Genomic DNA, 14210 nt, shown 5'->3' on the forward strand with positions numbered 1-14210 from the left:
CCAATTTTTATTTCAGATAACAACTCCAGACTGATTGCATGTAGGTTGGAAATTAGTAAATATTTCCATCCTTACGAAATCATCATCTGAATTTAAAGAAAAACTCGATAGTGCATCCGCGTTGCTATATGCGGTTATAGGACTATATTTAATGTCGAAATTATAGGCCATAAATTAAAAACAATACGAAAATTTCATCACTCGAGTTTTTTTGTTACATCATATTATAATTTTATTTATTTTTGACTAATTTTTTTTTTTCTTTCAATTTAACTTTAATTTTTAATTTTTTTTACTTATGAAAGAATTTGAGACTTTTGTGTTGTCGTTAAATAAATTTTTTTAATGATGAAACTATATTTTAAAGAAAAATAAATATATTAATTTTTCATTTATAATAGTGATTTTTAAAGACTAACAACATTATTGTTGTAAAAACAATACAATACATTTGCAAAAAAAATTACAAGTCCCCCATTTCGATTAGACTATATTTAACTTGGTGTGTATTAACTTAAATGCGAACGCTATAGATCTTTCGTAGCCTTCCGATTGTTTGACAGAACTACACCGATACCAAGATATCTTCATTAAAATGAGCAAATTGTGTTGCAATAACAACTAAGCTCAATGTTCAAAAAAACATGATACTGTTTATGACCCCACTTATATGGTGTGTTTTTTCTGCGAAGTTGATTAAATGGCGAAACTAACTGTGAATAGTTCGGGATAAAGTTGCAATAGAAGGTGACTTTTCCCATAAACGCTTCTAACTGCTGTAGATTAATAGGTAGCTTTAATTCTGTCATAGTTACTAACCCCGAATTATCAGGAAGTATACCATCTGCCCTAACTCTCCTATCTACATATTCAATTTCGTCTATTAAAAAGAAACATTTTTCTTTGATGCATTTGATGGCATTCTATTGCATATGTCTAAAATTTGTTCTAATGCTTTGCTCACTTATTGGTGCTAAAATTATTATGCCATCTATGTAGTTTCCATATCCTGGAATACCTGAAACACCCGCCACAACAAAAATTGTGCTATGATATTATTATTACATTATCATGAGTTACTTAAGGAATGGGAAAGAGCTTTAATGTGTCAAAAAGTTTTAGTTTTAGAACTTTTCTGTGTTTACATATTAATTGCAAACAGCTGATATTAAATGTTATATTGTTAGAAGAAAATACATCAGCATGGAAAACGCAAATAATTTAAATAATTTAATATATAATGTTTGTGATATTGTTCACAATATGAAAGTGGCAGTTTCTGCATATACAGAAGAACATGCACTGGTTTACAAAATATTACAAATTATTTAAAATCACAAAATCTTCAATAATAACTAGAAACCAAAGGAAGTGCTGGACTTCTGGTAAGTACGGGCAGTAAATATTATTAAATAAAGAATAAAATTTTACTGAATTGCTATTTTAGATAAGAAGGAAATCCGTATGTCGGTTCAGAGAAGACAACAGAGGGCATCAATAACAACAGAGGGCTTCAATAACCACAATAACAATAGAAAAGAATGAAGGCGATGTTAAGTCAAAATTTTCAGTAAGTTTTATTTTAACTAATAGATAATAATAACACTAATAACTTATAAATTAAAAATAAAAATAACAAAAAATATATACTTATATTTTTCATATAATTAGATTTAATATAATTATAAAATTTATAAAAAAATTTATATTATTGCATTTATAATTTTAATAATATAAAATTTTTTTCTTTTCTTTGTAGGTGTGTTCTTTTTTGACTTCAAAGATGTTGACGAAAATATTGACGACGTTGACAGTAACGGTGAGGATCACTATCAGAAATTAATACGAAGATGTTGTCAATAGACAAATTCTCCAAAATTCTGAGGGACTCGTTGAAAACCACAATACATTGCTGATTCTTTCTGTTTTAAAATAAAAAAAAAGTAGTTAACATAACATTAACTATTAAATAAAACATATACTCGTCATATTAATCGTAAAAGATTATGTGGTTTTAATTACAAAAAAATAATGATGTAATAGAAATTTCACTTATTGAACACTTACCTAAGCTATTGGGTGAAGTTGAGCGCTTTCGTATGCACTTCGGCTGCGGTTACCATATAACCTCTTTCACCTTATTCATTGAAAAAAATTTTCCTCCCACAGTTCGACGGTGCTGTATGCATTTCGGGAAATTTAATTAAAATTAAATTTGTAAATCAAACTTGTTAGATCTCAATTGTTGCTATCTGTTATTAACCTGAAATAAATATTTTTTGTTGAATAATATATGATATTCTATAATGATATGAAATATATATATGATATATAAACTTATTTTAATATTTTTGTATATTAATTATATATTTTATATATAAACAAGAAATGTTTAAAAAAATTCTTACCTCTTGATTGAGCAGTTGTATTTCAAATGCAACTATGCGTAAGATAAATTTTAAGCCAAAGATAAAGTTGAGATCACGAAAAAGTGACATTTTTTTAAAATAAGTATCAATGACAGTTGACTTTAATAAAACCAGGAAAATATTTTGAAAGTTGTGCAAATATTTAAATTTGAATGTAGAGAAGAAACTGCAACTGTAATTAATTTATAATAGAGTGAAAAATAATAATTCACATACCTGAAATCCACTAAAGCTAATAAAAATACTGAATACTGTTCTTAATAGCTATAATAATCAACTATAAAAGTTTCCCAGATACTAATAGTGTTTGGGCATGTAATTTTTAACATTCGATTTGAAAACAAAACACTTTGAAGAGAATTTTACTATTGTAAAACTTGTTTTAAAAGACTTTAAACACAACCCTGCATTTTAAGGAAAATAAAAAAATATTCTTAAATGGCAGTTCCGTATAAACAGAAAAAAATTAGTTGCTTTTCAGTCCTCCCAGTTAAATGTGGTGTGTCGGTAAACATTTTGTCAATAAATGAAAAAAGGAATACGTTCTAGAATTCTGTTAAAACACCCATGAAAAATGTTGAAATAATATGTTAATATTAAATTTAACGAACCATCAGTGTTTAATGTGGTGGATGTGTGAGATTTTCTTTCACGAGTAGTGTGTGTGCAATTTGTTTCTATGAAAAACAAATGTAAAATATAAAAGTAATTAAAAAATACATTTGTGCAGTTTGTGCATAGCGTCTTGCATGTTAGGCAATGTAAGTAAACATGTTTTATTTATTTTCTTTTTATTTGTCGAGATAATTGATAGCGTTTTTTAAAAAATTAACCAATTAAATGTTTAATAAATTTGTGCAAACTGTTTTATTTTATAATAATACTGTTATTATAATCAATAGATAACTTAAAGTGCTAGCACTATTCATAAAAACAAATTATCGTAATTTGTATGAAAAATCACATATTTAAAGAACAGTGGAAACGCGTTCCTACAACTACTATCAATCATTTTTATAGTTTGCTTCCGGTGTTGTTTTAAAGCAAAACGTTACTGCTGCAATATATATAAACGTCTTTAAAATTTTGAATCAAAAATGTTTTCTGAAATGACTTTATTTAAGAAAAAATACTGCAACTGCTTTTTATTAATTTATATACAGACAATTCTCCCTAATTTTCCATCATTGCGTCAAATAATATGCTTTAGTTCCTTATATGTAAAATTACAAATTCATTTTTGATAATTACACATTTTTCAAGTAAAAAGTATCAACTAAATTATATTATAAATTTACAATATAAATTGTATTGCATTGAGTCAGCAATTTTTATCTGTTGTATTTGCATGTGATGTCCCTGTATTTTTGTTCTATTTTCTTTTTAATTCACATTTTCGCACCATAAACAATATAAACAAAAAAATACAAAAAAAAAATTTATTAGGCATGCACATATGCATGTGTGTGTGTGTGTGTACGTGTATGTTCCAGTTGCGACCGTATTGACTTCATCTGTAGTTTGTCTGACATAGTTTATAACATGGTATTAGGTTGGGCACTAAAGCTTTTCCATTGCACTTCATAAGTTTAGAAACTCGTTTGGATTTCAATTACGGCGAGGGAATGTTGTTACAAAAATATGTAAAAAATAAATATTATTATTTTTATATACATACTAATGGCAGTATACAGTAATCGGTTGCTTAAACGGATAAAAAGTGGAAGAGGCTCGTAGTCAATATGGGAAAAAAAAAATAATTTGTGAATAAAAAGCAATATATATGAAAACTAATCTGGTTGGTGTTAGAAATTGGTTAGTTTATGTTATTTATCAATATATATAATAATAAACAATGTGCTATCATTATTGGAGAAAAATTGAGTGTAGCGTAGGCGTAAAAACCGTACAATGTAAAAAAAGATTAAGTAGGAATGTTTGTAAAAATTAGTTTTTAGGTATTTAAAAAAAATTATAAATAAGAAACCTATTTAAGTATCTTAATCGAAATTGAGTGACTCCTGAAGCACATGCTTCATACCTAAAATCAATCGTTACGATGATTTAATGCATCTCAATAAAAATCTTATAAGAATAAATATTTAACATTTGCCTTGAAAGTGCGAAAGAAATTTACATTTAGTTTTAGAGAGTGAACTGCCATTAATACTCACATTACTTCATTATAAATGTTATGTACTATTACAGATAATCTATTACATTGAATTTTTTCTGATTGCACTCTGCTATTTAAGACTGTAACGATCAAATTTTCCTACATAATAATATAAATATTCAGCGTTGCAGATAATGCAATCGTTGTAAACAAATAAAAAACCCATTAATTCCATTAATACATTAAAAAAAAAAAAATTTTTCACAAATTTTAATTTCCCACATTTAGTTATTTCTTAAATTCTTGAAATCCACTGATTCCTCCCAACCGGTAGTCCGCAAGATAGTTAAAAATGGTTCGTGAATTAAATTTAGCAGTTAATATTTATTTATTTTCATTTTTTTTATTTTTATGTTTTTATTTTTGATATGTTTTTATTATTTGTGCATATTACTTCAAAAAACATCTGTGAATAGTAAAAAATGTTGAAACTATATTCGAAACTATATATTCAAATCAACTTTTCGAATATAATTTGAGTTCAATTTATTTTAAAGCAGGCTTATCTGTAAAAGATGGGACGATTCAACCATATACCGACATATGTAGTTATGTGGTTATGTTCCGATAAAAGGAAATCCAAAATTCTCATTGATATACCCCGTAGAGATAACAGTTTTTTGGTAGGTTTACTTACACGTCACTTTAAACTAAGGAACCATGCTAGAGGATTATGTCTCCCTTTGAATCAAACCTGGCGAAGCCATGGGGAAGACGATGAGAGTGCCTCCCATCTTATATGTTTTTGCCCAGCTCATGCACGGCGGCGATTCAATACTTTAGAAGCCTCCTTTGTTGAGGATCTTGATCAAGTCCTGACACTCAATAGCATTTTAGTCTTCGCCAAAAGTTCTAAGTGGTTTTAAACCCTGAATTTTCCTACATATACGGTAACACAATGGACTAATAGGTCTAACTGGATCCACTAGGGTTCGCCGGTATAACTTAACCTGAACTATGTGTAATGAAGTGTATATATATGGCTTTTTAGATTGATAAATCTGGATTCAATTTAAGTTTACTCAAGATCCATCAAATCTGTTTGTTGCCCAATCGAACATTTTCAAAGTAATCTAAAATTTTTGTAGTTGTGTTAGTAAATAAACCAACTGATTTAAAATATTCACTTTAACTTCTTTTTCTGTTATACACGACATTCACCACAACACATTAACTTCTTTTTCTGTTATACACGACATTCACCACAAAATCTTCAACTCTACTTTGTTCCGTTTTTACAAATAGTAACAAGTTGAAAAGTATATCTTCATCTGCATTTGCAACCAAATGTGCTATTATTTTCATTTTATATATTTTTTAAAAACGGCATCCAAATACATAAACAAACAAATTGGGTACATGTGAAAACAAATCACATTTTTTTATCTGTGAAATCTTGCTACTCTGGCAAAATATAGGAGTGTCTTATAAATTAATTTCGAGTTTTATAAAGATTTACCAAATGAAAATAAATATTGCACTAAAAGTGAATATCGATTAAAAAAGTTACTCCAGATTTACCAATCGAAAACGCCAGCATTTTCTATATATTTTTTATTTATCTGTATAACAAATTTTAATATATTAAATTTCTTTTTTATTCATATATAATAAAATGATAAGAGCAATGTCTATATGTATAATTTGTTATCTCTACTCTCGTATATTTGCTCTTTTTACTCAAATATTAAATTTAAAAATTTTCTTTAAAACAAAATTGCTGTTTATAATTCAAATTCTTATTCTATTACGATAATGACTTTTTATTATTTACAGTGTAATCCGCAAAAAAAAAGGAGCTGGCAGTGCTAAAGAGCACTTCAGAACTCACCGCACCCATAGGAAAGAAATACAAGTTTTCACCATTAAACCTGGCGCTTGAAGTCGTTTTAAGCAATTACAAAAACAAAAACCAAACAAAAATTTCTGTGCGTAACTCCGCTGCAGCCAAAACTGTCTCATTGCCTTATTGTTCCATTAAAAATAAACAGTCGTGAGAATGTAATGTGGTGGGAAAGAATACTCTACACTTCGAAATTTGTTTCATGTCTACAGGACTGCAGCCAGAACGACAGCGGTAATATTAAAAAGGATGTCAGATGTAAAGTTGCACGTAAAGGATAACGTTCGGAACTAGCTGGCGCGTGTTAAATATATATTTGCAATATGAGAAGCTTACTACAAAGATATACAAATATATTATTTATTTAAACATATTGAAATGAACAAATGAAATTGTAACTTGTCAAGTGTGTGTCGTATCAATTTCGATTGTGCCGAAAATTAGTGATGAAGAAAAAAAATTTTTTGGGTGTGAAAACGAAAGTGAAAATTTAGCACAGAAACGAGCTGCAACGAGAACAATATCGACGAATACGAGTATAAAGGCCAGAAATACGTGAACGTTGGGGACGACGTGTGTCCTTACTCCTTGGATCTGTGATTTTATGTTATATAAAATTATAGTGCCATAAAAAATTTTAGTGAGATGTAGTGGAGTGAAGCGGGAGCACGCAAAAAGTAAGAGTGAGAAAAACACAAAAGTGTGAATTCAATTTAGAAAACAAAAATTATTAATCAAAAATCTAATTTGTAATAAATTAGTAAAGTTTAAATAAAAGTAAATTAATTACAACACGTTGGTTGTTTATGGAAAAAAAAGAGTATCGTATTAATTGCAGTGCAGTTACAATATTTTTATTTCTGGAAGAAAAAATATCTAAAAAAGTTTTATCGAACAAATAAGTTTTTAGATATTTTTTTTCAGTATTAACGTATTCGATATTCCAAGTTTTGCAAAGAAATACAAACAGTGGCTTATTTACACATATGTGAACGAGTGTGTTTAGTGTATGTGACGTCAGAAGTCACGCCAATACTCCAATTTACTTTCATTAAAAAGAGAAAGAACCAAAACACAACAGCAGTATTGACAACAAAAACTACAGTAATAACAGCAACAATACACGAAGAGCAGCACTAACAACTTAGCAAGGATTTTTTAATCTGGGCTCCTCTAAGGCACGAAGGCAACATCAGTTAACAACAGCAACAACTTTAATAACGCTTTCAACATGGAGCAACCCAGTATACTTGTCAGAGTTCTGCACTCGATACCGCATGTGAACTACACGTTTCGTCGGGTTAATGACACTTTCAATCCTGACAGCGATGTTTATCTTGAGGTGAGTTCATTTCTCTCTTTTATGAAAAAGAACGTTTTTTCTATTTGGTTAACTGTTGTATTCACTCATAATGATGACGTGTTTAGGCGCCTAAAATTATGCTCTGTTTACATGTTATGTCTGTTATGACTGACTAAGCTCTACTGGAGTTCGAATGGTAAGGAACATTTTCAAAAGAATTTCAATTCTGAATTCTGCAATTTTCACCTCATGGTATTCCACATAATATACACTTTATGTTTCAAACTTTTGTTGACAAAGTTTTTGTCTAGCGCCTCAATGTCTACAATTTTTAATAAAAACAAAACTTTTTCAATTTTCTACTAAATTTTAATCTCTTGGCACAAAGTAAATAAATTTTTTTTTAAATATATGCTATTGTTATTTTTTCATTATAAAAAACACCATTAAACAATACTAGTAATTTATTTAAATAATAAATGTTTAGTATTTTACTATTATTTATTTCATATTTATTGTTTATTTTTTATCATAAAGTCAAAATAATATCGTTTTGATTAAGTCACAATTTTAAAAACACTTCAAAAAAAAATGTATGAGGTGTACAAAGTAAACTGTGGCTTTTAAAAATAGGTGTTGACACCTTTTGTTGGTAATGTAATGTTGATTTTGAACTTATGTACTGTCAACATTACCTTAAATTTAGACAAATAAAAGTTATTGTGTCTATGTTAATATGACAGATTTTGAGAATGTCAAACACAAGAAACAGCATTCCTGATTAATACATGGGCACTTATTATTAACTGTGCTCTCCTACTAGTTCTCAGTTTTAAAATTATTGTTATGCGGCTAGGTTAATACCTTAATGTTAATTGAAGTTCTTGGATTTTAAATTTTAAGAGTGTTTGAAGATTTCAACCACATATAAACTACTGATTGTATCAATCAGTTTGTTGAATACAAAATCAAAACAAAATGATAACTAAGGTAGAAAACAGTTCATTCCAAATATAATAAAAATATGAAGATAATAATATAGTAGTCATCCAATATAACGATTTTCGATAGACAACTGTATATTTTGACGAAGCAATCCCTATATAGGTATATGTTCGCATATCAAATGCAACGTTAACGAAAAGTTAAACAACCCATATATTCGCTTCAAATAAGAGTTAATTAGCTGGAACTGTTAGTCTAGTTATAAATTGGAATAAAATATGTATTCGCGACCGCTATACTTGCTTATCAAATTTTTTTAGTGGAAATCATGACTACAGAAAATAGTATTATTGACCACTTATTTACCTTCGCTCCGTTGGGTTTCTTTTCCAATAAAAACGTATAACATAGATATAAAATTCTGTAACTATTATCTTCAAAATATGAACAGTGTTTAATACTTTATTAAAATATAAAAAATAATAGTTATAGCTCTTACATTAACTAGTATTGATGAAAGACTTTTACTATTTCTTCGTTCATTTTAATGAGAAATTTTTATTATTCTTTTTTTTAACACTTTGCAAATTCAAATTCAAATAAACATATATCGGGTTTGTCAAAATGTTATCCTTTATTGGGTATGTTCAATAGCTGGCATTTTAGTATTTTCTAAGCGTTTAATTTACTCATAGCAACCCTGTGCAGTTTAGGATTAAACAAGTTTTCGGACGTGTTTATGATTATATTTACAATAACAGTGTTGTTTAAGCTGAAACATGTTTAACAACAGGTTTAAGCATTTAAACTTGCTCCACGGAGTTAAACCGGTTGAACACGTCTGTTTGAAAAGACTGTTAAACAACAGAAATATAAGCAAAAAGAAAAATGATTTCAACTTCTTATCTACTATAAATTAGTTCCTTAATTTTTTAATTAAGTATTTTTTATTTTTTTTATTGTTATTATATAAGAAGTTTTATTCATATAAAATTCTTATCATTGACCAATATAATAAACCAATATAATAAGTATAAATAAAATTTTAATATATTTAAAAACTGTACCTTTCATCTTTAAGTTTGACTAGATACGTTTTAGAGTAAAACATTTCTAAAAACATAATTCATATATACACACATTTTTCGTTTATAATTTAAAATTTATGCAATTATAAATCCTTTGCAAATTTGACATTAGAGAGATTTTATTTTATTCCGCTAAGAATATTCGTTCTTACATTTAACGTTTGCGCATTGGAACACACACATTTTTGTGTGCCATTTTCATCGCGTTCCATTTTGCTTTATTAACCACAGATGTATAATTTTACCAAAGATAAACAATATGTTCTTTCAGTTTAGCATTTGGAATGTTGTTAATGGTGTATTTTTGAGTAATGTAAAATGAGTAATTTCATTTTGAAGTTACTCACAATTTCATCATGCTTTGCCGTTTAAAAATTGCATTTGTTGACAATTGCCTTACAATTCACTTCTTCCAACCTCAGTTACGAGTCCTTTTTCTTATATAAAATTTCGTATTAATATGTTCATGTACAGTGGTGGAAAAAATAATAGAAACGAGAAGGTTTGTACCACTTCGAGGATTATATTTTATTTTCTTAAAATATATGCAATATTATATGCCCACTGCATTGATTCGATGATACCAAAGTTAATTTATTTGGATCTAATTGGAAACTACATGTAAGACTTCTTAAAAATTGTGCGCACGATTCAAAGTACATAATTTAAACAGTAAAACTCGGTGGTCGCAACAATATGTTTTTGGGTTGTTTCTTCTCATCAAGTGTTGGTCCAATATTCTGAATAAAAGATAAGATATGCGCAATACACTAGGTTAATATATTAAATAATAGAATGCCGAGCAAGAAATGCCATTAAAGTGAGTGTTTGTGCAGGATAACGACCCTAAACACTCTTCTCGAATAGCATAGACCTGGTTCAGGGACAAAAATACCGCGTTATTAGTATAGGGGTCGCAGTCGCCGGACTTAAATCCAATAGAACATATTAGGAGAATCACAACTAAGTTTTATTTACGCAAATTGATTTGTCATAAGACTTCTTTTTTTTTTTTTAGATATGAGCAATTTCAGATAAATGTCTACCGAAACCGAAATTTTTTTCTTTGTATATTTGTTTTGTTTTTGACTGTTTATGCATTGCCCACAGGAATTGCTCATATACATCTGCACACTACGAATAGTCTGCATCTGTTGGTTGAGTTGATTTAGCAATCAATTTATTATTTTTCAAGGAAATTTTACAAATAAAAATTGAAAAAAACTACTTATGTTGAGGTCTGAATCTCTTTATATTTGAAGCTTAGAGCTTAAGCGCTATGAACTTTTCAATCTCCAATTCTAACTTTTTCTATAGAAAAAGAAATTTATTTTTATTTAGCCCATTTACGGCCAAGGATAGAAAGCGAATATGTTTTAATTTTTTTGTTTTTTGTTTTATTTTAGTGATTTAAATTAGGAACAAATAATAATGATTTAAAAAAAATTAAAAAAAATTTTTTATGATATTTTGACCCTTCCGAACATGCAACGTTGGTCGGATGCGGTAATAAAAGTAGTAATTACAACCTTTTAAAAAAAAAATTTTGTACAGGTTTCAGTAGAAATATATTTTGTTTTAATTTAATTAAATGAAAGTAATTTATTAAATGTCTTTATGAAAACATTTTATTGGTATATAAATTAAAATTTACGTATAGCAGAAAAAGTCTGCGTTCACTCACAAAATTTTTCTTAAATTTTCCATCTCTTATTTAATTTTTACTTAAATTAATTTTTGTTTTCTGATTTTTTTTTAACCAAAGTAATAAGAATGAATTTCAAACATAAAAAATTAACAATTATTCCTTAAAAAAAAAAATAAACACCATTATATGCAAAAGCAACAATTTTGGAAGCAAAAAAAATGTACGTTCACTTCTTAATATTTACATTTACCGCAATCAAAATTATGTAATTAAATGATATTTAATTATCAGTTGACAGTTAGACTCCTAAAGAGTTTAAGAATTAATTATTTAAAAATGTTTTTGGATAGTGTTTTTGGACAGTAAATTTTTTTAATGGAAAATAACAGACGTGAAAGTAGTGTTAGTGTTATATTTTAATTGTAACTAACAATTCGCCAAACTAAATTTTTGATAACAAGAATTAAACCATTTGTTAAAAAAAGTAGATTTCATATAACAATAAATTCACAATAAAATTATAAAATTGAACTCGTATTCAGCTAGTGTTGTAGAAACGCAACAGCATTTTCATAGATGAATAATTACATGAAAACAATATAATAGAATTAAAAAAAACATTTTTTCGCTTAAAAATAATATTAATTTTAATCAATTATTACAATAAATTATATAAATAATATAAACAAACTTATTCCTTACAAAATAATTCTTACATAAAAATATAATATATCAATTTACTTTGTACACCAAAAGTATGTCAAATATATTTAAAAAAAACACATATAACATAATAGTTTCAAATAGTTAAATATATTTATTTTTCAATAAAAGCGATGCAAAACATTCGACCAGTGAACCTAACGGTTCGTCGAATGAACTGAAAATGCAGATACATCTCACATAATTGATATCAAAAAATGCTTACGAAACTAAATTTGTGAAAAACGTCAGAGCTATCCTTGCCATTGTCCTAGTTTTACACTAATAAAAGTACTGAAACTTTAATGAGTCTATAAACAATAAAATTCCAACGTCAGCAAAGCTACAAAAAAAAAGAAAACAATTAAGGTTGTAGTGAAGGATAAAGCAAATTATCTCGTTTTCTTCTAAAGTGTTTCATTTGATATCATATAATATAATCTTTGAAAATGCATATAATATAAAAAAATATATTTTAAATTGATACAGTAGAGGCTCACAAAATAAAACTCTTACAAATTCGAATTTCCAGAAATTATAATCAAAAAAGTTCAATACATTGTTTGCATTAAAATCTCTAAAATTAGAAATTTTAGTTCTAATCATTGAGCGAAGTCTCCTTCCTGTTTTTTTTTAAGTTTTGTTTGAATTAGTAAGTTGAAAAGTGTTATTGTTCGTACTTTGTTTCACAAAAAAAAATAAAAATAAAAAGGGGAATTCCGAAATGTGTACTTTAATTGAATCGCATTCAGAAATACAAGTTCAAGACCGATCTGAATATCAGTTCAACACCGATAGTGATATTTCAAATAACATTGAAATCGTAAATTTGCTGTACCCCTTAATGGCTTATGGTCAGTAAATATTTTGAATTGTCTTTCCAGTAAATATGATCTAAAATTTCTAGTTACCCACAAACTATAGCTAGAAATTCCTTTTCTATTGTTGAGTATCTTTTCTCTGCATTACTCAATGCACGGCTTGTGAAATAAAGTGGTAAATCTCATCCTACTTTTTCTTTATATAGTATCGCTCCTAACGCCTCATTGCCAGCGTCTTCCCAATCCCACACCAAATATGTCTCATTCTGAAGCGATTAAAAGCGTCAATATTCTAATAAATTGGTGCAAAAAGTATGACTTGGCATCTACTGATCACATGAACAATCTTTTAACTCTCCGTAACGATATCATTTAAAAAATTTGACTAAACATAAAAAACAAACAAACATTATTAAACAATTATACTTAATAAACATTGAAAATAAAAGACTGTAAAATAAAATTTTTATGTAAAGTTATAATTTTTTGATCATCTTTTTTATGAAGACGTTTTCGAAAAGTAGTGAACTACAACATTAAAAATTCTTTTATATTATTTTAAATAATTGACTTTTTGGCTGACCATACAGCTGTTTCGAGTATTGCCAAATAGCCATCATCAGTGGAAATATTTCTTTCCAAGTGGTCCTAATTTGTGAATAATTCAAACTGTCTCATGTAAATGTAAATTTATGTTTTTTATTTCATTTTATTTTAACTTTTTATAATGTTCTCCATTCAATTACTTGGGGTTTGACCTGACTTTCTCAATATGAAAATGTACAGACTCATTTTATTTAAAAATTTTTGTTTAGCATATATATTAAATATAGTGTCTGTGCTTGTAATTTTGTTTTTGTCATTTTTATCTTCATTATTTCGGTTATGTTGCAGTTAACATGCAATTTAATATTTCTCTACTCTGGAATCACCAGGTCATAGTGATATTTTCGGCAAATGGAAGACAAACGCGGTGACCAGATGGGACTGTTTTTTCACTTAAAACACCTGAAAAAACTAAGTATATCGCTGTTTTATTATTTTACGTGTTTCATTTTTTGAGGTTTTTAGCCAACTCCAAAACCTCCCTCTAAAAAGCATTTTAAGCTTTGCCAAGGAGTTAAGAAGATTTGAGTTTCTCCTTGGAACCTTATTAATAATATTATCATTTTTAAAGAATAATATTTTTTAATTCCCTATTGTGTTTAATATGCGGTCACTTTTTAAATCGAAATGAGCTTAAAAATTTTTAAAA

The 14210-nt window shown here is 27.6% G+C and overlaps 1 protein-coding gene across 1 annotated transcript in view; it reads left to right on the plus strand.

Annotated features, from left to right (window-relative positions):
* Positions 1–14210, plus strand: part of LOC119669380 (protein tweety-2-like) — a gene marked incomplete at its 3' end in the record, with an annotated part of 23224 nt that overhangs the window by 2506 nt on the left and 6508 nt on the right. Inside the window, 1 exon segment of the mRNA XM_038079246.1 lies at positions 6382–7790. Within this exon segment, the coding sequence (XP_037935174.1) occupies positions 7680–7790 (111 nt within the window).

The sequence above is a fragment of the Teleopsis dalmanni genome, chromosome 1 (genome assembly GCF_002237135.1).
Source record: "Teleopsis dalmanni isolate 2A chromosome 1, ASM223713v2, whole genome shotgun sequence".
NCBI classification, from domain to species: domain Eukaryota; kingdom Metazoa; phylum Arthropoda; class Insecta; order Diptera; family Diopsidae; genus Teleopsis; species Teleopsis dalmanni.